The 26,028-nt window shown below is 38.1% G+C and overlaps 1 protein-coding gene across 2 annotated transcripts in view; it reads right to left on the reverse strand.

Annotated features, from left to right (window-relative positions):
- Positions 1–21,886, reverse strand: part of LOC144349976 (neprilysin-1-like) — a 45,944-nt gene extending 24,058 nt beyond the window's left edge. Inside the window, exons 1-10 of one of the 2 annotated variants that reach the window (XM_085490517.1) lie at positions 21,779–21,886; positions 19,632–19,757; positions 18,269–18,430; positions 15,534–15,617; positions 15,127–15,344; positions 14,913–14,975; positions 14,442–14,558; positions 14,049–14,123; positions 11,521–11,645; positions 6,783–7,005 (exon numbers count right to left, since the gene is read on the reverse strand). In XM_085490517.1, the coding sequence (XP_085346643.1) occupies positions 6,783–7,005; positions 11,521–11,645; positions 14,049–14,123; positions 14,442–14,558; positions 14,913–14,975; positions 15,127–15,344; positions 15,534–15,617; positions 18,269–18,430; positions 19,632–19,746 (1,182 nt within the window). In that variant the 5' untranslated portion in view covers positions 19,747–19,757; positions 21,779–21,886. Of the gene's footprint in view, positions 1–6,782; positions 7,006–11,520; positions 11,646–14,048; positions 14,124–14,441; positions 14,559–14,912; positions 14,976–15,126; positions 15,345–15,533; positions 15,618–18,268; positions 18,431–19,631; positions 20,051–21,778 lie in introns of those variants that run through there. The other variant, XM_078008336.2, reaches the window with a different exon arrangement.
- Positions 21,887–26,028: the final 4,142 nt, after the last annotated feature.

The raw sequence follows: 26,028 nt of genomic DNA on the forward strand, positions 1-26,028 counted from the left end.
GCTTCTAGTACAAAATGGACTCCGAGATCTCGATGACTGTGATTGTTTTTTGCCCATCATATAGTAGTGCCCCCAAGATAGTGGTACAGTATCCCCGATCGCGAATGAGTATGACACACTACTAGAGAGAAAATCAATTATCGTGACGCTCTCGCAATAAACGAGATCTGGGCGGCCTTTCTCGTCTAAAGTATTTTCTATTGTATGTCATGCATAATTATAAAAAGTTTACTACATCACCTACCAGAAAGTCCGCGGAAATAATAAATTTCATTTATTACTCATTAGGCTTAATTACATATTACAGCCCCGAACGGAAACAATTAGGGAATATACCCGGGTCCACAAAAAACACCCTAGGGTAGCATTTCCTATAGAAAAAAAGGCCTCCCCTGAGGGATCACCCTCAGGGCGCTCACGCGTGTGTGGCCTGATCCGTTCATTCTCTCTTGTTTCCACTACCAATGGGTGCAGATATTTTTAGCTCCGCTGCTATGCACGACAGGAGAACAGGTTACAGTTTTATTACTGAGATTATCTACAAATCTAGTGTTGGTGATCGACTCCATTATGGCAAAGGCTTTCTATTATTAGGGGCCCCATTTTTTACCTATTTTAGTTGAATCGACGAGTTAGTTAGTTTCCCTGTTTGATGTTACCATGGTGGACAAACACCAATCAACCGCTTTTGCTGGGGGATCTGAGTTTCCAGTCACCGCGGTTACCGATGTTGGTAAACAGCGTATCCCCACTAGGCCGCTGACATCGACACCGAGTACTGAGGTGGAATTGGTACAGCCTTAAGGGACTGAACCGGTTCAATCCATCGAGACTTCATCGGTACTAACGCAGCCTGAGTTGCTTGCACAATCACAGGGACAGGCCATGTTGCCTTCCCTTACTGATACTAGTCAAGGTGACTAGCTCTCTCATGGTGAAAAGATGGCTTGAAAGGCCTGGATGCGTAATCTGGCTCCAAAAGTCAACTCCCTTCTGCAGTCTCAGGGTATGACACAGGAGGACCTGGGGGGCAAGTCCGGTGGGGATGGGGACACGGGCTGAGATACTGCATGTCCCTCCACCTCCAGGGCTAGGGTCAGGTGTGTCCCATCCCCCCTCTTTTAGAGGATTAGTGGGGGAACAACTCACATCAGTGGGAAAAGGAGCATCCACCTTTTTATAGAAGGGGGCCCTCTCTCTGGAGCAGATCGCCTTACATGTTCTCTTCTTTAATCCTCACACCCCCTCAGGCTTGGGCTGACCAGGCATCGCTTCTTGCATCTCACCAAGCTGTGTAAAGTGCCTCCACTTGTGACTCTGCGAGGGGGGACTCCAGTGTTGGTACCCCTGTATAGGGTGGTATTCAACCCTCTTATGGGGGAGCTTTGTTGTCTCTCGTCCCAACTTTGTCGGGGCAGTCACAGGATACCCAACCAACTGGAACCCAGCTGACCCTTACCAATATGCAGTTAAGGTCACAGCTTGTGAACCGGGCAGTGATAGCTGCAAGACTTTTGTTTTGTATGGGGATGGTGGTAACCCCCACCCACCACCCCGATGGGAGAGTCACCTTTGGACCCATTATCATCAGTGGAGACCATGCCCACTGGTCAACTCCCTGGGCACCTCGTGTGGCCCAAGCTATGGAGGGGGCTCAGAGAGCAATGGAGGGGCGATTGTTACCTTTCAGGGGGAAAAGGACAAACAGCTTTAACCTGGTTTCGAAGCAGCCATGTCCCATGCCTTCCGTTAGGTGAATCATTACCCCATCAGGGCTACATGAATCATTGATGGGTACCCGGTGTGGGACACTCACGAGGTACCACAGCCTGCTCCATGGGTTCCCGTGTTGATCCCAGTACCCATACCTTCGTTAAGGTGGGTAGTGTGGATCGGGAAGGCAACATTGCGTGGACATTTGACCGGCACCAGTGCCTACAAGTGCATCAGGCTTTATGGGCTTAGACTCATAAATTTTATAGAATGGGTTTCTTTGGCGTTACAGTGTCAGCTCACCTTGCTAAATTCTGACTGAGTGCTCAGCAACGAACCTCGATGGGGCCAGTTCCTGGCTGCGCAAGGAGTCGCTATGTGCGATCCCTTGCAAGTCCATACAGCCCTCTTGGCAGGAGCGGTTTTGGTTGAGCGAGAGGCAGTTCTGAGTCATTGCGCCTATCCTACTCCAGTGGGAGACGAGTTTAATCACCTGCGAAGAAGGCCTTGGGGTCGTGATCGGCTATTTGTGGCTTGTTAGTGGATGCGATGAACGATTTGGCAGTTGCTGAGGATCAGCGTATCCAATTAGTGCAATCGTCCCTATTGGCCAAGGTAGCTAGTCCTTCTGGTCAACATCTCAAATCAAAACTGCAAGGTGGCTCAGGCAGTAAGTCCTCCGCTCAGGCCACAACCAGCAAGGATCAAAGCGCTCATGGTCTCCTTTGAAGAGGCAGAAGGAGATTAGTAGGGGGAAGCCCAAGAAACGTGGCTTTGGTGGTGGGCATTTTGACACTTCCGGGGTCCAGGAGGCTGCAAAGTATATTTGAAGGTTTCTCTGGCTGCCTGGACATGGATGGCAGTACGACTTCAGGTATCCCTCCCCAGGGACCTTGGGCTCACTCTCCCCATTTTCGTCCACCCATAGTGGAGTCAGGAGTTGGGGAAGCACTACCTCTCAACCCCCGTCTGCTCCTTCCCGTGGGATCGTGCCTTATGCAGCACATACCAGCTTGGCGCAGGAGAATTTCTGATCCCTGGACACTCGTAGTAGTGTCATGTGGATATCGGTTTCCTCTTCGGTCTCCTCCTCTTTTGACTCTTCATCTTCCCTCAGGTCCTTTGCCTAGGGACGAGGTCAAGGTGAAGACGATCCGACAGGAAGTATCCAGCCTTCTGGAGAAAAGGGCGATAGGGCCTAGTGGAGAACCCGCATTTATTACCAGGGTTCTATTCGCACATCTTCCTCATTCCCAAGAGTTCGGGGGGTGGCGTCCAGTTGTAGACCTCAGTCGACTGAATGGGTTTGTAGAACTAAAGCGCTTCTGAAAAGAAACGCGAACTTTGGTACTTCTGTGCTAAGACAAGTGATCCAGCTGCTACACCGGTCATCGGTCTATCTGCAGCCATAACTTGAAGACTGGTTATTACACAACCGAGAGAGGGAGGTGTTAGTGGAGCACGCAAGATTGACACTAATGCTCCTCCACGAGTTGGGCTTTATAATAAATATAGCCAAGTCCAACCCAATACCGCCCACAGCCTGGTTTTTCTGGGTATGCAGTTTGACACGGAGTACGGCTTGTTCGCCCCTCTCAGGAGAGATGTGACTCTCTTGCAGAGCTCACCAGCCAACTCCGGTCGACGGGAATGGTTTCGATGCACAAACTGATGTGGCTTATTGACAAATGACTTCAGTACATCATCTGGTTCCTTCAGCAGCTCTCGGGCCTCATCCGATTCAGAGGTGCTTACTGGACTACAGGGTTCACATGCGGATCCTGACGTTCAGGGTTCAATTGTCGAACAAAGCGATGACAGCTTTGCCAGCTTCGGTACTTCTGTCAGTGCACTCGGGCAATTGGCTGCATCACTTACTTCCACATTCCGATTCACCACTCAAGCAGCCGGTATCCCAGATTCCTATTACAGGGCAACAAATACGAGTTTACCGCCCTCCCTTTGTGTCTGTGCATGCCACCATACATCTTCACAAGAGTGCTAAGACAGGTGACCCAGCTGCTACACCGGTCATCAGTCTATCTGCAGCCATATCTTGACGACTGGTTATTACACAACCGAGAGAGGGAGGTGTTACTGGAGCATGTACGATTGACGCTAATGCTCCTTGATGAGTTGGGCTTTATAATAAATATAGCCAAGTCCAACCCAATACCGCTTCACAGCCTGGTTTTTCTGGGTATGCAGTTTGACATGGAGCACAGGCTTGTTTGCCTCTCAGGAGAGATGTGACTCCCTTGCAGAGCTCACCAGCCAATTCCGGTCGACGGGAATGGTTTCGATGCACGAACTGATGTGGCTTATTGGCAAATGACTTCAGTACATCGTCTGGTTCCTTCAGCAGCTCTCTGGCCTCATCTGATTCAGAGGTGTTTACTGGACTACAGGGTCCGCATGCGGAACCTGATGTTCAGGGTTCAATTGTCAAACCAAGTGATGACAGCCTCCCTTTGATGGAAGGATGCACAGAACTTGGAAATGGGAATACCCCTAGAACCCTCGCTGACTCTCATTACAGATGCACCGCTTCAGAGATGGGGTGGTCATTTGATGGACCTTCTGGTCCAAGGGATGTGGCCATCCACATATTGGGACTGCCATATCAATTGGGGGGGAAACATTCCCCCACATTGTCAAAGCTAGCAGAGGAGATTCTACCTGGGAAACCAGGTGGAGCTATCGGCTCACCACCTTCCGGGGATACGCAACAGTGCTGTGGACACCCTCTCGAGACGTATTCGGTTCCAGGACACCTAGTGGCAGATCCCGCAAAGGGTGGTGGACTCGCCATTTTGTCTCTGGTACGGGCCCCGGATAGATCTGTTTGCCAATCACAGGAATGCCAAGCTCCCGACATATGTGTCACTTCTCCTGGAGATGAGCGCTTTCGCCACAGACACTATATCGATCTCTTGGAGTCTCATGGATGCTTACACTTTTCCATTCTTCCAATGGTGCACCAAGTGTTGGAGAAGTTACGACTCAAGCTCACTGGCCTTCTGACTTTGGTGGTGCCCAATTGGCCAGGGAAGGTCTGGTTCCCAATGTTGCTGGAACTACTAGTCCCATAGAGTTGCTAGATCTTCCGGATCTGTTGTTCCAGCTGGACAGCACTCTACCGATGAGCCCCGCACTATTCTCTCTTCATGTGTGGAGGCTGTCAATAAACTCGTGCAAGCGCAAGACTTTTCTGCAGAGTTGTCCAAGTTCCTCGCTTTGGCACAGTCAGACGGCACCATACATTTGTACGAATCCAGATGAAGACTGTACATTAATTGGTGTGATGGATAGGAGCTTGATCATCTCAGTCCCTCTAATAGCGAAGTAGCCGAGGAAAATCTATATCGACATTTCTTGGATATCAGTCAGTTTTATTCCCAGTTTTATCAGAATCGGCTGGACTGAAACTGGCTTTGAGTTCTATTATGATACAACTGTTTAAGTCTTTCCACTCGAAGAGGCCACACGCCAAGAGCCTAGCAAATCCTCCTGACTGGGACTTGTTGTTGGTTCTAACGGCATTATGACACCCCCCTTCGAGCCTATGGATAGGCATACATGAGGTATGTAACTATGAAAACAGTTTTTCTTTTGGCTCTGGCGTCAAGTAGACGGTGCTCATAGACAGGGGCACTGTCCTTTAGTGATGGATGTACCTCCTTTATGAAGACTCAGTTGGGCTTTCTTGCCAAGAATCCCAGGGCGTGACCCTGAGCCGATCGTCATCCCACGCCTCACTAACTTAGTGGACCATCAGGAATAGATTCTATGTTCTGTCCGAACTCTAAGCTAGTACAAATGTACTTCAACCGCACCAAGGTGTCTAGGGCAGTGAGAAGCGCATTTTTGTCTGTTATAGGCAGGCAAACAGAGCCACCCTGCTTCGAATATCACCATATCACCATACAACTTGATTCTGATTCTGATTCTGATATAAACTGATTCTTCATTGGCTTGTTTGGAGTGTCACCAGGTGAGGGCACACAAAGTGCATGGGGTAGCCAACTCATTGGCTTTGATGTCTGGGGCCTCACTCGAGCAGGTGCTCCGAGCAGGGTTCTGGAGATCTCAGAATGTCTTCAGTACCTATTACCTGAGAGACTTCCAAGCGCTGGAGAAGGGTCTCTACAGGTGGGTTCGAATTCCAATGGTGACGGGTCAGACATTGTTCATCAACCCAGCCCGCACCACCAAGGGGTCCTATGTGGGAAAGTGTTAGCACGATAGTGTCTTCAGTCGAAACCAGCCTTCTTTGCTTGACGCTGTTGGTTTTGATCGGCGCTGTCAAACCCCAGCAATACACTGTTTTTGATGCATTAGAATTGTTGGGGCCCTATTTTATTGTTCAGTCGGCCAGCTTTAGCAGCCTCCCTAAATTGGGGGGTCTACTCTCGAGGCACCTGGTTCCTGAAGTGTCGCCTGAGTGGTTGTATCCCAGGACAAGACTCCTTGTTAGTGAGTAGTTTTAGATTTCTCTCAGTTTTTTGACGTATATTTCAGTCATCGGAGCTTCCCCACCTCGTGAGCGTGCTTCTCTGCCTAACGAGTAATAAATGAAATTTATTATTTTCACAGATTATTTTCTTGTAGGTGATGTAGTAAACTATCAGGGTTGCACAAACCCATTTGTTTACCTAATCATACCGACCAGAAAGTCCGTGGAAATGGCCAACCTCCCCCACAAGCTTCCGGTGGCCCGTTGGTGCAGCGGAAACGTTTGTGAGAATGAACAGATCAGGTCTCACAGGCGTGAGCGCCCTGAGGGTGATCCCTCAAAGAGGCCTTTTTGTCTATAGGGAATGCTACCCTAGGGTGTTTTTTGTGAACTCGGGTATATTCTCTAATTGTTTCCTTTCGGAGCTGTAATCTGTAATTAAGCCTAACGAGTAATAAATACAATTTATTATTTCCACGGACATTCTGGTAGGTATGATTAGGTAAACAAACGGGTTTGTACAACCCTAATATTTTCATCTCGTAACTCTTACAAAGTATTGCATCCAAAGTGATCACGCCAATCTGTATAAATTCTGAATATCGTAACTTACATTTGCCTTGCTCTCGTCATCAAAACGCTCATCTACAAATATCCGAGCTATGGCGAATTGCATGGTATAGCTAATGTGGTTCACACATGCCTCGCATCGTTCTAACTCTAGTTTGCGTCCAAACATAACAGATGAGTATTCTTCAGCCATGTATCTGAATTCTGAGCTGAGTTTTGTTATAACTTCGGACACAGCTCCCCATACAAGATAGTTTGAAACAGTCCTGATACATTTTCAGAAAATAAAATGCATTAATAAGTAATTTCAGTGGCTTATATGATGTTCTTATACTTCGAGGGGCGTATTCGGACTAAGCGTACTGTAAGGCTGGTCCATGGAAAAATAGTTCAAACAGATCGATAAGAAGTGGCTCGGGCTTTTGCATTAAATTCGTGCTTTGGTGAGTTTTTTTTCTATTCAGGTGTGACATATTTTGTCAGCTTATTCATGTTCTGCATGTGCCAGTCAACTCATGAAGTTTAAAATATGTCATCAGCTCATGCATCTTCAAAATATATGTCCAGTCAACTTTTTCATGTTCAACATGTGTCCGATAAACTAATTATGTTTACAATATGTCCAGTCAACTTCTTCATGTTTAACATGTGTCCGATAAACTAATTATGTTCAAAATATGTCCAGTCAACTTATTCATGTTTAACATGTGTACGATAAACTAATTATGTTCAAATATGTTTAGTCATGGTATTCATGCTCAACATGTGTCCATATTTAACTTAACCATGTTCAACATGTGTCCATTCCTAAAGATGTCATGTACGTTACTTTTTCTAAAAATACATTTCAAATACAAGGGAAAGCGAATTGTGTTATTTTGACATACTTTTGATATGATATTGCGAAATAATTGTTTTATTAATAGAAATGTTGCTTTAACTCCCGAGGTAATTGAAGTACATGTTACGATACACTTAAAGAGCAAATTATATGTTTATATTGTTTGACTGACTCGTACTTTATTCATGTGTACTTGTTAATTCTTATTATCTGTACATGGTTGTCATGTCGACCGTAAGCTGATATTGAGGTGTGATTTATTGAGTACAAACAAAGTAAAGTAGGCGGAAATACTACCTCCAGTCTGTCTAAATGAATGAACAGATTAAAAACATGCTTGAAAATAAAACGCGCTTGTTAGACGATTTATTTCTATAGAAAAAATCAGAATCCGGCTCTGGACAAGACTAGTGAGTTAATCTATTCTGTGCACACCACTCTTTATATGCCAATATTCCACAGTGATTATTATGTATGTCTTTAACAAAGATCGGGAGAAACTTACGCATGTGTCAGATAGCCATTGCGTGTCATTGTTTACAAACAAGCGTCTACCCATGAGTTGTTATCGTCGCTTGGGACTCAATTTCCGCGCGTGCGCAGGTGACGACCCTCCCGCTTTAAGCTTGGACTGCGCGGAATTGTATCTTCAATGCATACATATTAGCATAATAATCTGTTAATTAAGCTTCGTGTTAAATTGTTAGCATGATCGAAATGCATATTTACCAGTGCTTTATTTTTTCTAAAATCAAACTTTTAAAACTCATCTACACTTAATATATAATAACTTGACACTTATCTACACTTAATAGATAATAACTTGACACTCATCTACACTTAATATATATAATAACTTGACACCCATCTACACTTAATAGATAATAACTTGACACTCATCTATACTTAATAAATATAATAACTTGACACTCATCTACACTTAATAGATAATAATTTGACACTCATCTACACTTAATAGATAATAACTTGACACTCATCTACACTTAATATATAATAACTTGACACTCATCTACACTTAATAGATAATAACTTGACACTCATCTACACTTAATAGAGAATAACTTGACACTCATCTACACTAATATTTATAATAACTTGACACCCATCTACACTTAATAGATAATAACTTGGCACTCATCTACACTTAATAAATATAATAACTTGACACTTATCTATACTTAACATATAATAACTTGACACTCATCTACACTTAATAGATAATAACTTCACACTCATCTACACTTAATATATAATAACTTGACACTCATCTACACTTAATAGATAATAACTTGACACTCATCTACACTTAACAGATAATAACTTGACACTCATCTACACTTAATATATATAATAACTTGACACTCATCTACACTTAATATATATAATAACTTGACACACATCTACACTTAATAGATAATAACTTGACACTCATCTACACTTAATATATATAATAACTTGACACTCATCTACACTTAGTATATAATAACTTGAAACTCATCTACACTTAATAGATGAGTTTCAAGTTATTATATACTAAGTGTAGATGAGTGTCAAGTTATTATATATATTAAGTGTAGATGAGTGTCAAGTTATTATCTATTAAGTGTAGATGAGTGTCAAGTTATTATATACTAAGTGCAGATGAGTGTCAAGTTATTATCTATTAAGTGTAGATGAGTGTCAAGTTATTATATATATTAAGTGTAGATGAGTGTCAAGTTATTATCTACACTTAATAGATAATAACTTGACACTCATCTACACTTAATAGATAATAACTTGACACTCATCTACACTTAGTATATAATAACTTGACACTCATCTACACTTAATAGATAATAACTTGACACTCATCTACACTTAATATATATAATAACTTGACACTCATCTACACTTAGTATATAATAACTTGAAACTCATCTACACTTAATAGATAATAACTTGACACTCATCTACACTTAATAGATAATAGCTTGACACTCATCTACACTTAATATATATAATAACTTGACACTCATCTACACTTAATATATATAATAACTTGACACTCATCTACACTTAGTATATAATAACTTGAAACTCATCTACACTTAATAGATAATAACTTGACACTCATCTACACTTAATATATATAATAACTTGACACTCATCTACACTTAATAGATAATAACTTGACACTCATCTACACTTAGTATATAATAACTTGACACTCATCTACACTTAATAGATAATAACTTGACACTCATCTACACTTAATATATATATAATAACTTGACACTCATCTACACTTAGTATATAATAACTTGAAACTCATCTACACTTAATAGATAATAACTTGACACTCATCTACACTTAATAGATAATAGCTTGACACTCATCTACACTTAATATATATAATAACTTGACACTCATCTACACTTAATAAATATAATAACTTGACACACTTCTACACTTAATAGATAATAACTTGACACTCATCTACACTTAATAGATAATAACTTGACACTCATCTACACTTAATATATAATAACTTGACACTCATCTACACTTAATAGATAATAACTTGACACTCATCTACACTTAATATATAATAAGTTGACACTCATCTACACTTAATAGATAATAACTTGACACTCATCTACACTTAATAGATAATAGCTTGACACTCATCTACACGTAATATATATAATAACTTGACAATCATCTACACTTAATAGAGAATAACTTGACACTCATCTACACTTAATAGATAATAACTTGACACTCATCTACACTTAATAGATAATAACTTGACACTCATCTACACTTAATATATAATAACTTGACACTCATCTACACTTAATAGATAATAACTTGACACTCATCTACACTTAATATATAATAAGTTGACACTCATCTACACTTAATAGATAATAACTTGACACTCATCTACACTTAATAGATAATAACTTGACACTCATCTACACTTAATAGATAATAACTTGACACTCATCTACACTTAATATATAATAACTTGACACTCATCTACACTTAATAGATAATAACTTGACACTCATCTACACTTAATATATAATAACTTGACACTCATCTACACTTAATATATAATAACTTGACACTCATCTACACTTAATATATAATAACTTGACACTCATCTACACTTAATAGATAATAACTTGACACTCATCTACACTTAATAGATAATAACTTGACACTCATCTACACTTAATAGATAATAACTTGACACTCAGCTACACTTAATATATAATAACTTGACACTCATCTACACTTAATATATAATAACTTGACACTCAGCTACACTTAATATATAATAACTTGACACTCATTTACACTTAATAGATAATAACTTGACACTCATCTACACTTAATAGAGAATAACTTGACACTCAGCTACACTTAATATATAATAACTTGACACTCAGCTACACTTAATAGATAATAACTTGACACTCAGCTACACTTAATATATAATAACTTGACACTCAGCTACACTTAATAGAGAATAACTTGACACTCATCTACACTTAATATATAATAACTTGACACTCATCTACACTTAATAGATAATAACTTGACACTCATCTACACTTAATATATAATAACTTGACACTCATCTACACTTAATAGATAATAACTTGACACTCATCTACACTTAATATATAATAACTTGACACTCATCTACACTTAATATATAATAACTTGACACTCATCTACACTTAATAGATAATAATTTGACACTCATCTACATTTAATAGTAATAAACGTTTTAACACAAAATAACACAAAATGTTTGATGTCACGACCATATAACGCTATTTATGTATTCGCAAACGTTGGTAAAAAATTATAGAATTGTCTAATCTCAACCACTTTATAGTGTTCATATTTTTCATTAAATTACCTGGCATCAGTGTTTAGGGCAAATCGCATGGCTTTCTCCAGGTAATGCAAGTCGTATACATTCACTTTTTCCGTATCGTTCACTATAACAAATTGGGTGCCATTCAGGTATTCTTTCCAATCAAACTGATACATTTAGTGAATAAATTAAAAAGAGTTGTACGTTATTTATAATTATCATAAAGGTTTGTATAAATATTTTTTTAAGAATCGTTATTTTTAGAACAATTTTACAAACAGTGTTTTCATACTAATTCGTGATATTGAAGTATCAGTCAACATTTCTAGTTGTTTTCTCCCTATGTGATCAGTCCAAATTGATGATAATATCCAATGGTAACAATATTGACTGAATTTATGTGTGAATCGTGAAGTTGCAATATTGTATATTGTCACAATATAGTAAAACGAGTAAATCATATGACGACGTCACACTATTGTAGCGTGTGTAAATCATATGACGACGCCACACTATTATAGCGTGCGTAAATCATATGACGACGCCACACTATTGTAGCGTGCGTAAATCATATGACGACGCCACACTATTGTAGCGTGCGTAAATCATATGACGACGCCACACTATTGTAGCGTGCGTAAATCATATGACGACGTCACAATATAGTAAAACGCGTAAATCATATGACGACGTCACACTATAGTAAAACGCGCAAATCATATGACGACGTCACAATATAGTAAAACACGTAAATCATATGACGACGTCACACTATTGTAGCGTGCGTAAATCGTATGACGACGTCACACTATTGTAGCGTGCGTAAATCATATGACAACGTCACACTATTGTAGCGCGTGTAAATCATATGACGACGTCACAATATAGTAAAACGCGTAAATCATATGACGACGTCACAATATAGTAAAACGCGTAAATCATATGACGACGTCACACTACTGTAGCGCGTGTAAAACATATGACGAGGTCACACTATTGTAGCGTGCGTAAATCATATGACGACGTCACACTTATAGCGTGTGTAAATCATCTGACGATGTCACAATATTATAGCGTGTGTAAATCATATGACGACGTCACACTATTGTAGCGTGTGTAAATTATATGACGACGTCGACGTCACACTATTATAGCGTGCGTAAATCATATGACGACGTCACACTATTATAGCGAGCGTAAATTATATGACGACGGCACACTATTATAGCGTGCGTAAATCATATGACGTCACACTATTTTAGCGTGCGTAAATCATATGTCGTCAATATTATCGAGCTTGTAAATAATTCATAGCATGGCTTGTACATTGCTTGTAAATAACATGACGACGTCACACTATAGTAGCGTGTGTGAATCATATGACGTCACAATATTATCGAGCTTGTAAATAATTCATAGCATAGCTTGTACATTGCTTGTAAATAACATGACGTCACACTATAGTAGAGTGTGTGAATCATATGACGTCACAATATTATCGAGCTTGTAAATAATACATAGCATGGATTGTATATTACTTATAGATAATATGATGATATCACACCGTTGTAAAGCGTGTAAATTAGGCTTACTTTGCAACTGTAGATCGTATAAATTATATGATGACGTCACAATGTTTTAAAACGTGTAAAACATGATGACATCGCAATATTGAAGAGCATGTGAATTATATGACGTCACGATATTGTAAAGCCTGTAAATCATATGACGTCGCATTATTTCTACTATGTAAACGGTGATGACTTCACAATGCTGTAAAGCGTGTAATTCATATAATAACGTCGCAATATTGCAGAGCATGGGAATCGAATGACGTCGCAATGTTGTGAAGCGAAGAGCGTGTGAACCATACGACGGCACAATATTGTAGAGGATGGGAATCGTGATGACCTCACAATATTGTAGAGCTTGTGAATCGTGATGACGCCACAATATTGTAGAACTTGTGAATCATGATGACGTCGCTATATTGTAGAGCGTGGGAATCATGATGACGTCACAATATTGTAGAGCTTCTGAATCATGATGACGTCGCAATGTTGTAGAGTATGTGAATCATGATGACTTCACAACATTGTAGTGTGTGAATCATGATGACGTCACAATACTGTGAAACGTGTGAATCTTGTTGACGTCGCAATATTGTAGAGCGTGTGTAATCATGTGATGACGCAACAATATTGATCACAGAGAAATAGATTTCCATTAAAATATAAAAATATATGAGTATAAAGTTAGTACGCATCACGGTGTTTTGCACATTGATGCATCATTACATAGGTGATTAGCTTACACTGTATTCACTTCACTTGTGTCGGGGAATCAAAACCTTCAAAGTGTTCTCAGGATGACATGAACAAATAATATACAAGGAAAATATGGTCCATCTATATGTATCATGATATTTAATAATATTGTCACAACCAATAGTACGGATGTGATTTCAGCAGAGTACGCATGCTGACCCATGATGCATCAGTGCGCCATAAGGTTCAGAGGGTGCACTAAATATCAGGCATTTGTAAATACGATAGATGAATGAGGAGTACCTCTGGTATTTTTTCTTGAAGCTCAAGTAAAGTCATTCCTCTCACGACATGTAAATCTTCGTCGGGCGTAGTAAACTAGAATGACAAAAATGTAATATACACTTGGCACATCAAATCATTTTCCTTCATCTTTATAAATATTTTTATATAAATTTCAAAATATAGACAATAGAATGTTCGTTGATTGGTTGGTTGGTTCGATTCATCTTCCATTGAAATTCATAAAGATGAAGAAGACGGTTTTTTGTTTGTCGGGAGTTAAATATTGAACGTAGTATGCATACAACTAATAAAATATATTTTAGAGAAATCGAAATTGTGCTTGTATTTTATATGAATATGACAGACTTTTTTAATATCTCGTCACAATCACTAAATACGTATATTACTTACGTTAACTAACGCTATTTCAAATTCAATAAGTTCTCGCAGTTGCATGTCAGCTTCATTTTCGTCGGCTCCCATCGTAAGTGATACATTGTGCATAAAATCAAAATATGCTTTGAGAAACTACAAAAAAACATGAACACATTAGACCGAAAAAAAACAAATTGCTGTTTCTTGTCAACAAAAGTACGGGTCGATTTTTATAGCAAGTAGAAAGAGACAGTTCGAGGTTATCAGCTAATTCGCAGATAATCCCTGCGAATCCTACTCTACATTACGCACGCTCGATATACAAGATCAGCTAACAGGAAATAATCTGTATTCGGAGATCACACACTGATAGATATAATCGACAGTTCTGTTTACGCGTCGATGTTGGTTTCCATAACAACATTTCCATAACGGCTTGGTGTGCCGTAAAATGTATTGGTTCGCTGTATTTGTTTTTGTCATAGTTTTGTCTAATTAATTATTTACCTTATTTCCAGTGATTGTATTTGATTGGTCCAAATGAAAACTCGGTAAATGTGCCTGGCGGAACTAGACAATGAATTGAAAACAAAAGCGTTGTTACAATTATTCACAATTTAATAAAATGTGTTTAAAGTTGATCCAATTTGCGTGCGACTTTAAGTGTATTTTGGTTAAAAACACCCTATAGCCTACGTTAGAATGTACACTCGTTAATTACCTGAATTACGCGCCTTGATGGCTGCATGGTTTCGGTACTGACATGGGTAGAAAATAGTAAGCTATTGCCAATTTCTCGTAACATCAGAGACAACAGAGATTCTAGTTTATAGTGGGAGGCATTCCATCTACCACCAGGGTTGTCGCCCAGCACCGGCCATCCACCAAGAGACTCCAGCAATCTTGTCAATGGAGCCTTACCGACGTTGTCTATTCCGTCTATTTAATGTAAGTCACAGTGGCGTCATTTTAATATTTCACTGGTGTTAATAATAAGATCTGTGATCCTAAATATGATGGTAGTGTGGCATATAATGCCATGCATTGTTGTCCCCTATCAAGACCAATATTAAAGCAGAATCACATGATTTATTACGGCATCCAATGAAACACATCGTTACAACTTACCAAGGTCAATACATGATTGATAGTAATTTTTGGCGTCCACAATTGGTTTTATATCGTTATCTGTGATTGTTTTTTCTACACTATCTGGAAATTAAGACAATGTTAAGTTAGTTTACAGAGATGTGCATTTGAGGTTCACTTTTTCACATAATGTTAAAGTTGGATCAATTGTTTTTATCACAATAGCTAGACCTCTATTGTCTATTGCCGGCAGGTAAAGGGGTGCAATCACGCGGTTAGTTTTAGGACATTTACCGATAATTCGAATTATTCTGCTATTCAATAAATGTGAAATAACCTGAGATTTGGCAGATATGTAAGCTGTAATATTACACTTCTTTTTCCTTGATTTGGTAATTATGGTTTTACTACGTCTACATAAATTGGGTCGTTGATTGCTAGTATATCTCAGAGAGACAGCCTAGTAAATTAATAAAATTTAATTCACCAAAAATAAAACAAGATTAAAGTAGCAATTGTACAGGTAATAAATAAATAAATAAATAAATAAATAAATAAATAAATAAATAAATAAATAAATAAATAAATAAATAAATAAATAAATAAATAAATAAATAAATAAATAAATAAATAAACAATTTTCTACTTAAAGAACTTTCTTTTTTTGGTGGGGATTACAGATATAGTTCATCAGAACTAGTCGAGTCCGTAACCCTTGTATATATAATTTCATACTTTGATCACACAAATCTCCAAATAAAGAATGAAAAAAAAATTACAATTGAAGTATTGCTTTAAATATATGTCTCAAATAAACAGGTTTGTAACTTGCAGAGTGAAAAAATGTCTAGTATTCTTAGTTTTTGAAAAAGAGGAGCAGCATGGGATTACGAATCAGAGAAAATGATGAGGCGTACAATTTTTTCTGTAAGAGATATATTGGTTGTAGTAGAGTAACATATTTATTACCCCAGATTTCGAGGCAATATGTAATGTGTGGTAGAATTAAGGAGTTGTATAAGGGAATAAGTTCTTGAGATAATGGGAGCTATGATTTATGTAATTTCAAAAAGTGCAGAGATTGTTTTTTTACTTTCCTAACTTATCCCACAATGGCCGCCATGGACGTTGGTTTAAAGTTCACTGACCTGTGTGACGTTCTCGTACGTCAAACCAGAATTAAAGTAATATACACAAGCAGATGGTGTATTTTTCGAGTTAGGAACACAGAGTTACAAACATGGACTTACAAATATGACCATGTTCATTTCTTTAAAAAAAAAACTGTCCATTTTGTCTAAACCATGCCCGGATAATAACACGATGTTCAATCAACATTCAATCATACTTCGAGTTACGGGTATCATATGTTTTTGTTATTTAACGTCCACATGTGTGTAGTAACTCAAACTTTAATTTAGATTTGATGTTTGTTCGAATTTCACAAGTCGTCTGTTGGTGGGGCGTTTTGTCTTTAAACGTTTTGTGAGATCATTTATTGTGCGAAAACTAATGGCGTGTTGAAATCGAAATTGTCGTGTTGTTTTGATTTTTTTATTGCGTTGTTGGTAGAACAAGTACCATAATAGAAACCGTAATTTAAACAGCAGTGGCGGGTGGGGGGACAGAGGGGCGGTCGCCCCTGAAAAATGTTCGAGGGCGTCGCTCCTCCCATGAAGCTGAAACTCTTTGTGTCATCAAAAGTTGTCCCTCAAAATACAGGAAATAGTGTTTCAGAGGGTCTAGATTTAAATTTGTTCAGAGAGAACATGCCCCGGACCCATCTAGTAAGGTCGTGCCTTTTTCGCGAGGGATCGTGAGCAGATAAACCCGCCCCATGCACAATTTCGTGCCACCGCCTCTGAACGGCAATAAAACAACTAAAAGTTCAAGTTCATTGACGTACGTGCATGCATTATTTTATTCTGGGAGAGGACGCTCAACAGAAGAGACAACTATAATAGCAGTAGTTGCATAATTTGTCGTTGGACAGGTTTCACGGCGTGTGTTCCAGAAATGTTATTTGTTGGAAACAAATGTAAAATCATAGCAATACTATAACTCTATTAGTTTACATGGATAGTGTTTCACTGTCGACCACGCGCGAAACAAATCCAGAAAACTGTATTCAATAGATTGAGTGGCTTTCTTGAGTAGGTAGGTTGAATTAGTCTTTTCAAAACAGATAATAGCGTATCGTAAGATGTTAGCACACGGAATCAATACCTCAAGTTGAAATGATAACTACTATGGGCCAAGTTAACAACTGGGTGGTCATGCAAACTGCATTTCCAATGACGCACGCCCATGGTGCAATCCCGGGGATTGCAGAACCACGCTTTAAGTAACAACAAAACATATGATGCCTGTTACTCTGTTCGGTTAAATGTCAATTAAAGTTCGAGGTTCTGTTGAATGGTGATTACAGTTCGAGTTACTGAATGTAGAACAGCGTTGAACAAAAAAAAATTATATTGCCGTTAATTTGAAGTTTGATCAACTGCCTATTGGACACGACTTATAAGTTGGGCATGACTTCGTAAGTGTGAACGTAGTTGTTAAATTTCCAAATAGATGAATTCACACTGTTCACCATTTTCGTTTAATCAGGTCAACGAACATCAAGACATATAGCTAGTTAATTCATGAAATTAGGGAACCAATTCGATTTAAAATTATGCATGCAAAAATGAATGTACGAATATTCAGATCGTTTGTGACAGCAAGCAATTACAAAGCAGTACATGTATCTGATAAAAACGCAGTACATTTACCCATTATCGTTTTACTGACGTTCAACTTCAACTGCTTAAACATGTCGAATCTGGATTGGCTTGCAGGTATATCATGTGACTCAATCCAGTTACCACATGTAAACTGGTAGAAATCTACACAGGGTTCGACTGTTGTATCCATCCGCGCTGTCATGACCTGAGCTGTTTGGTGAAATGAACACATACAATATCATATCATATCATTTAGCTAGAGTACATATTATTGTACTTAAACTGCCATCAGCAACTGTCTTGTGCTGTTTGAAGCATAAAGTATATTCTATTGTTGTTCCACAAGTGTTAGCGCGTGCTAATTTATGGTTATTGCGCCCTCTATCGACACACGCTTCTGTCACGTACATAGGTGACAGAAAATTCTTCACATTGTCAAATTTGTTCTGATCTGTATTTGTCTGCCCGTCAATGGGAGATTTACCATATCCTAAACGACGAACGGCCACTTAACCAAACAAAATTGTCGGATTTGAACGACAGGGCGTCCACTCAATTACGTCATATTACGTTATACAAATGCTTTCTCGCGAGAGCGCTCGTCTATTTAATTTGTCTAAAATGTTGGCACTACTTGTATAGATAAGCCCGTATATGATATTGTAAAGAAACATTTTGGATTTTAAACTAAGTTTTTGTTTCTACGTTAAGAATTCGTGGTTATGGTGAAGAAATATTAAATAATATATTTTAAATCTAGCAGCCATTTGTCCTTGCGTCATGTAAAAATCGTAGTGACACTCTATGATCTAATTTCAAGGCGCTAAACATATATTGCTTGATAGTTTATAGCCGTGACTGTGTTATCTTTGAATCGTGCGCCCTCAACGATGTAATGTTGAACTGTGCTGTATGTCGACCTCTGAGCATGCGTCGAGTGAAGTGTGTCTGTGAGTCTTCGGGATTGTCAGCGATAAATTGTATATCAACTTGTTTTATTGATCTGTAATGAGTTCCTCAACTGTACAGTCATATTTAAGGTCATATGTTAGTTCATCAGGGCTAACACTTGGGAAGATGTTGTATACTGGTGATTTCCGTAGTCACGTGTGCAGGCGGGTGTACGTGTAGTTTCTGGCCAATTATTTCGACCACCAATTCTGATGTTCTAGGCTAAATTCAACCAATATGGATCAAATGGATAATGTCAGCCCGCCATTTAAATACGTTTAAGCTAATTTTAGAGACTAGAATGTCTGTCACTTTCAAATATTAATAGAAAATACCATATTCGAAGTTAAGGCACTCTGCGCAACACAATCGCTTAGGTTTGAACTCACAACTCTAAGCTCAAATACCAACATATTCTTTTTTTTTATTTATCGGGAATTATATTATATCAAATAAATACCTAGACCCAAGTCTCGTGTCTCCATGTCCAGAGCAACATCTTCGGATGTCCTGCCGTTGACGTCGGTGAATTCGATAACCAAGCAGATAACAACAACTAAATAAATGGGATCCATTATGATGTAATCTACGCAGAAGAGAACTAAAGCAGCATTTATCTAGTACATATGTTGTGCCCTCCGACGACGACTACTCATGCGTGGCCATGGCAACTAAATTTACGCGACAATGTCAGGCTGTTCTAAATGCAGTGATAAGGATATGCGCCCTCTACACAGATATCACGTTCATTTTCAAATAAACGTTGGATATTTTCTGAATGCAAAAACAATGTGTCGACTCGCGTAATTCATGCATATTATATTTCCCACCAAGTAGCGAAAACGTGCTCTATAATGTCAATATTGAACTTTCCCCTGATCTCATTGAACTCTTTTGTTTATTTTTTTGCTGACGACATTGCGGTGTTTTCGGACACTGTCATTGGCCTACGAAGATTAATTCGTTAGCTGGAGGGGTATTGTGATAAATGGAAAATGACAGTGAACTTGGACAATACAAAAGTAATCGTTTTCAACACGGGGGGTCGCCTATCCAAATCTGAAAAGTGGTATTTTAAAAACACACAGCTGGGGGTAGTCTCACATTACAAATATTTGGGAATTTTTGTTATCATGTCCGTTACAGCGAATACCTGCAACGAAATCTTTAGCACAACAAGCTAAAAAAAGCATTTATGGCTATTATAAAAAAAAATACTAGAAAAATTGGTCCTTTAAATTATGATTCATTCTTTAAATTTTTTTATTCCAGGATTTTACCTATTTTTACCTATGGTTCGGTGGTTTAAAAAATATAAGTGTCAGGAACGTATTCAATACCTTGCTTGCAGATATTTCCTTGGTGTTTCCACACGATTACCTGGCAATTGTATACTGGACGAGTGTGGAAGATACCCTGTTTTCTTTTACACCGCAAAACGATGCATCAAATATTGGGCTAAAATCATCAATATGCCAAGTAACAGATACCCACGTAAATGGTACAACATGTTATATAACATAGACAAATCGGGGGGGGGGGGCGAAGCCTACCTGGTTGCATATATACGGAAACTATTGTTTTTGTGTAAATTAGAACATGTTTGATATTCGCAGACATAGATAAAATTGAAAATGAGTTTCACTTTTTCCTGGTTTGCCCATATTACCATGAATTGCGAACTTCGTACTTACCCAATACATTTTATATAACCCCATCTTTTGATAAATTTATAGATCTTGTTACTTCTCAAAATTCTGGCGATTTACAACCACTGGCTGCATACATCTTTCATGCATTGAAACTTAGGAACGAGATATGTGATTTTATTTAAATATTCTGTAAAGTATTTTTATTTTTCGAATATTCTGGCCTTGAACTTGTGAATAAAGACTATATGTCAAAATTTCGTACATTGTTTATTATTAATAATAATAAGCAATGTCTCTTAAATACAACTCTATTTAGATGTTAAATCTTTGTAATTTAGAATATAAAAATGCTCTAAAAATGTATTTGTTTTGACGCACGACAACAGGTTACAGCAGAAGCGACCCGTGCTTACGTCGCAGATGCGTCTTGTCGCTAGCGTGCGCGAATTTTATAAACGGTGTATTCAAATCATCGTAAATAAGAAACTAGTCAGTTTTGTATGGCAGAGGGCAAAATATACGTGATTACAAGTTTGTTTTACAAACAAAGAAAAAAGATTATATAAACGACAAACTAGAATCTCGGCACAAAATTACTGTTAACATTTGTCAAAAAATAACTGAATACGGTTACCAGTATGTTTGATATACGGTTATACTGCATACATTGACTAAAATATATTCAGATACACTAGGATGTTTGTGTGAAGCGTGAACTACTACGTGTTCTCAAGTCTACATAATGTGATTTGCGTTTATACAAATGATACAAGAAAGCTTGCATTACAAATTACGTGGACAAAATCGTTTCAGAAAATGGTTCAACAGTTCATGGTATCTAAAAATATCACACTCATCTTTTTCACAGACTGTGGGTTCAAAACTGGTGTGTAAACACGTACAAAAATAGGCTTGAATATTTGCTCCAAATATTTATATGAAATAGCAAACTTACAGGTGAATCTGAATCTAGAGAATGCACCTTCTTTATTTGTCTGCTGGGCTCCGATACGAAAGACTAGTTTGTGACGCCGCTAAATAATCCCTGTACGTTGAAATAGTGTGAAGTGAATGCACACTTACAATATGCAAATGCACATGCGCAGTTTGAATCTTAGACGTCACAGCAACGCAGAATATAATTCTACACGTAAATATCCGTATTGTTGTTATATGTACCAGTAGAAATCAGAACACGTTGGTAATCGAAATGGTACAAAACAAGAAATGCCCGGATGTGTCTGACCTTTTTGTATAAAATTATACATTATTAAATACCTTTCTTTTTTAATTTTCGTAATGGAATCATTTGTTATGTTCAAATAAGTGATGTCATTTTTCTAGCAAGTCAGATATCAGGAAAGTGCATTACAATAAAACCAGATAGCAAGGATATCGGAATATTCAAAAATATTGTGTTTTTTTGCAAATTAGAATGAGCAAAAAATTATAATCTTTTGAAAAAAAATAAACATAATTCCAAGATGATGTTTCCTTTTTTCACCATTTTGACACACGTCTTTGATGTTTATCATAATATGCATGCGTTCTACATATGTATTTTAGTTAACGGACATACATTGGTTCTTTAAATAAATATTTATAGATTATTAATGACGTCATCTTTATTCATTAAAATACACGACTGTTCTCAAAAAATGTCTTAGGTCTACATGATGCAGGTCATGAACGTACAAATGATGCAAGAAAACAAAACAGCCGAAATGCGTTGTAGAAAATGAGTGAAACCATAAAAAACTGTTCATGGTAACTGCAAACATCTCAGACAGTAGTGATTTGATTGCCATATTGTCACTTCAATTTTATTTGAGCAGTAGTGTTCAACCTTTGGTGAATGTTCTTGTAATTCCTTCAATGCAACCCATCCCGAATCAATAAATGTGAATCTTTAATTGGTAAGCTTTCATTTGTGTTCCATAATTGATGATTTAGCAAAACGACGTGCGAGCACATGGTTGCCACGTGACATGTCTGTTGTTCATTCTCACTATTACGTACGTTATTCGTTAAAGCGGGGGGGGGGTGGAGTCGTCGCCTGCGCATGCGTCACATGGCCGTAGCGTGTCATTGTTTACAAACAAGCGTCTATCCATGAGCCTTTGCGTTTTTGGCTCGTGTTGTTATCGTCGCTCAGGACTCAATTCCCGCACGCTTTAAGTAATTACTGTATTCTTGAATTGTGCATAATGTGTTTTGTTTTTCTTGGCATGTAGTATATTTGAATAGTTTGAAGTCGCGTAATTACAGTGTCATATATTGCTCGTTCTATGTTATGCCTTCACATGAGCACTTGTCTACATTTTATTGGCATTGGTTGGTTGTATTGCACGCAGTGGTTACAATATTAGTTACGTATTCAGTTGCGTTAGAAGAGTCGCTATGGGAATGTTGGGAAGTGCGTTTTATGTAAAATATTGACAATTTGCATATGCAATTAGCGTTTACAATTCGTTCCCTTTGCAGTTTGATGTTATGTATTCATAGTATTTTTTAAGAAAACCCGGAAAATGAAGTTATGATATTTCTATTAGCTCAGTTATTGTGCATTCTTCAATATTCATTCGTGTTACATGAACGCTATATATTTAAAATGATTGTTAATATTTGATGTTTTAATTAAGAAATGCGAATATTTTTTTATAAATGTATATTTTTTCTATTTACAGGATTTTTTCTGTATTTGAAACTGTCAACTTGTTGTGTACTGGATTGGATCGTACAAGCCGCACCCCATATTTATAACATGGCAGAAGAAAAGAATTCATCCTTTAATCAAGGGCGTTCTAATTTACTACTTTACGCTACAGTACGTTGACTGTATGTTTGTGTTAAAAGTTTAATGGTCCACATTTCAATCTTCTTCATACCCTATGGATTCTTCATTTTGAGTATAACGTCTAATTTTTACTGTGAACGCTCTTTATTTTGAATCTTGGGGAGTCATTTGTGCGCTCTCGATACACACGAGCAAACAACTAAAAACAACTACAAATATTATATGCGGGTGTATGAGGTAGTATCACAGCTGCAATCCGATCACATACAACATACACTTTTATTTTTGGTGAATTGGAGAGCATTGAAAATATGTAAATCAAGACAGCTGTCATTGTATGTGCGTTGTTTAGACGATATTCATTGTCGAATACTAGATTATTCGAACCACTCTACAATACAAACTTTTTAAAATGAGTTAACGTTATTAATGAAAGTTGGACGGAATTATAGATAAGTCTTCCTTTTTATTGCGATTATATTTACTTGGAACATACTAATCTTACCAAACTAGTATGCTGGGATGTTGGTGCCGTTGACAAAAACACCATTGAATGGAGCTGACGACCCATTTCATGTATACGCAGATGGGTGACCTTTCTCGTGGTCGTTACTCCGATATGTATATTCACAGTCAGAAGGGGATATCTACTATTCGCAGTTGCATTTCATGAAAAAGAAAAGCGTCCGAGAGTTAAATTGTCGTTCTAAAAGTGTGCTTATACGGTGGTGGTAAAGTTGTAATCATTTAAACACAGACTTATTGTGCATTGAAAATGGCACAGTCCCCGTTAAATGTGTGATCTGATTATTAAACAAACATACATGTATGATGTATGTGCCAAATACGAATGAAAATGATACACAAATCTTGGAAATATAGTAGTAAGGCCAAAAAGTCTATGTACCACATTTGAATGAAAACTGACAAAGCATGTCCAAAATACGACATTTTCAAAAAAAAGATTCCTGCCAGTCGGCCATTTTGAATCGAATCGCTAAACCACTGCATGTGCATATGCCCCACATGAAATACTAGACACATACAAAGAATGAATGGAATCGGTCCGACGGATTCTGAAATATGACTCCGGACGGACGGATGCACGGACGCACCAGTCGGCCATTTTGAATCGAATTGCTAAACCACTACATGTGCATATGTCCCACATAAAGTACTAGGCACATACAAAGAATGAACGGAATCGGTCCAAAGGATTCTGAAATATTACTCCGGACGGACACACGGACGGAGAAGACGGAATTATAAGTCCCCGTTCGAACTTCGTTAATACTCCAACTATAAAACCTGGCCCTCCCTAAATGTAGCTTGCAGGGCCAGGTGTTGTCATGAGAGGGGGTTACGAAGAAACCACACGACCCCTCTAAAGAAAAAAAGTGGCATTTTATTCACATTCAGACATTTTACATAATTTTTGAGCATCTTACTGAGCAATATGCAATGCAATATGCAATGCAATATGGGGGAAACCTCTCGAGTAAAAATAATAGAAAAATTACAAACTGGAAACTTTTGAAATTAAATGTAATTGGAGCAGAAATTAATGAATTTAGGCAGGTTTCCTAAATTTAGCTATATTTGTAAACAATCGACTCTCTAGTACTCTTACTAGCAAAGAGTGAGGACATATTTCTTATCTAAAACAGCATCAATTTAATACATTTTATAATTTAGTTTGTTCCGGAAGTAGTGCTTTACATATTTACAAAATGATAATGAAAATTATAAAGCGCTGCAATCGTCGCGTTCAGTGTAAGACGTACACAATGTGTGTAAAATACATTGTTAGTTAACATGAAACTCACGCTGCGTGACGACTTGTGTGAATTAACTTTTTCACCACCAGTTCCCAATAGTTCCGTTTATAGTTTGACATGATTGAGACAAAATTAGCCAATTTTTGTAAGTAAAAACTGACAGTAAAATCAATTTGTGTCTGTTAGCTCCAAAATAGAGTTTATTTCCAGAAATATTGAAGAATATCAGCAAAAAAGTGCAGAAAACCTTGGATGGGTAAGTCTGGTCACTGGCGGATACAGAAATTCGATAAGGGCTTTTTTTTGCGGGCTGAAGGGGGAGGCCTCCCCCTAAATCTGCGCGTGATGGTGGTGAAAAGGTTTGGATAGAAGCTGGGGACTCACTTACTTTGTTACATTTGAGAGCCTTCAGTCGACACGAATGAGTAAGCAACGTTAATGTTGCGTTGTGTAACAATAGTTTAAATATCGCTGTAGGTGTATAAAGTAACTCTGCTGTAATCCGATTTCTGACAACTTACTTACACTTCTATTTGTAGTGAATGGTAGAGCATTGTAGGTGCCACTGTATGTGCGCTGTTTAGACGGTATTCATTGTCAAAATACGAGATAATTACAAACACGCTACTG

This window comes from Saccoglossus kowalevskii, chromosome 15 (assembly GCF_978046115.1).
Source record: "Saccoglossus kowalevskii chromosome 15, keSacKowa6.1, whole genome shotgun sequence".
Lineage (NCBI taxonomy): Eukaryota > Metazoa > Hemichordata > Enteropneusta > Harrimaniidae > Saccoglossus > Saccoglossus kowalevskii.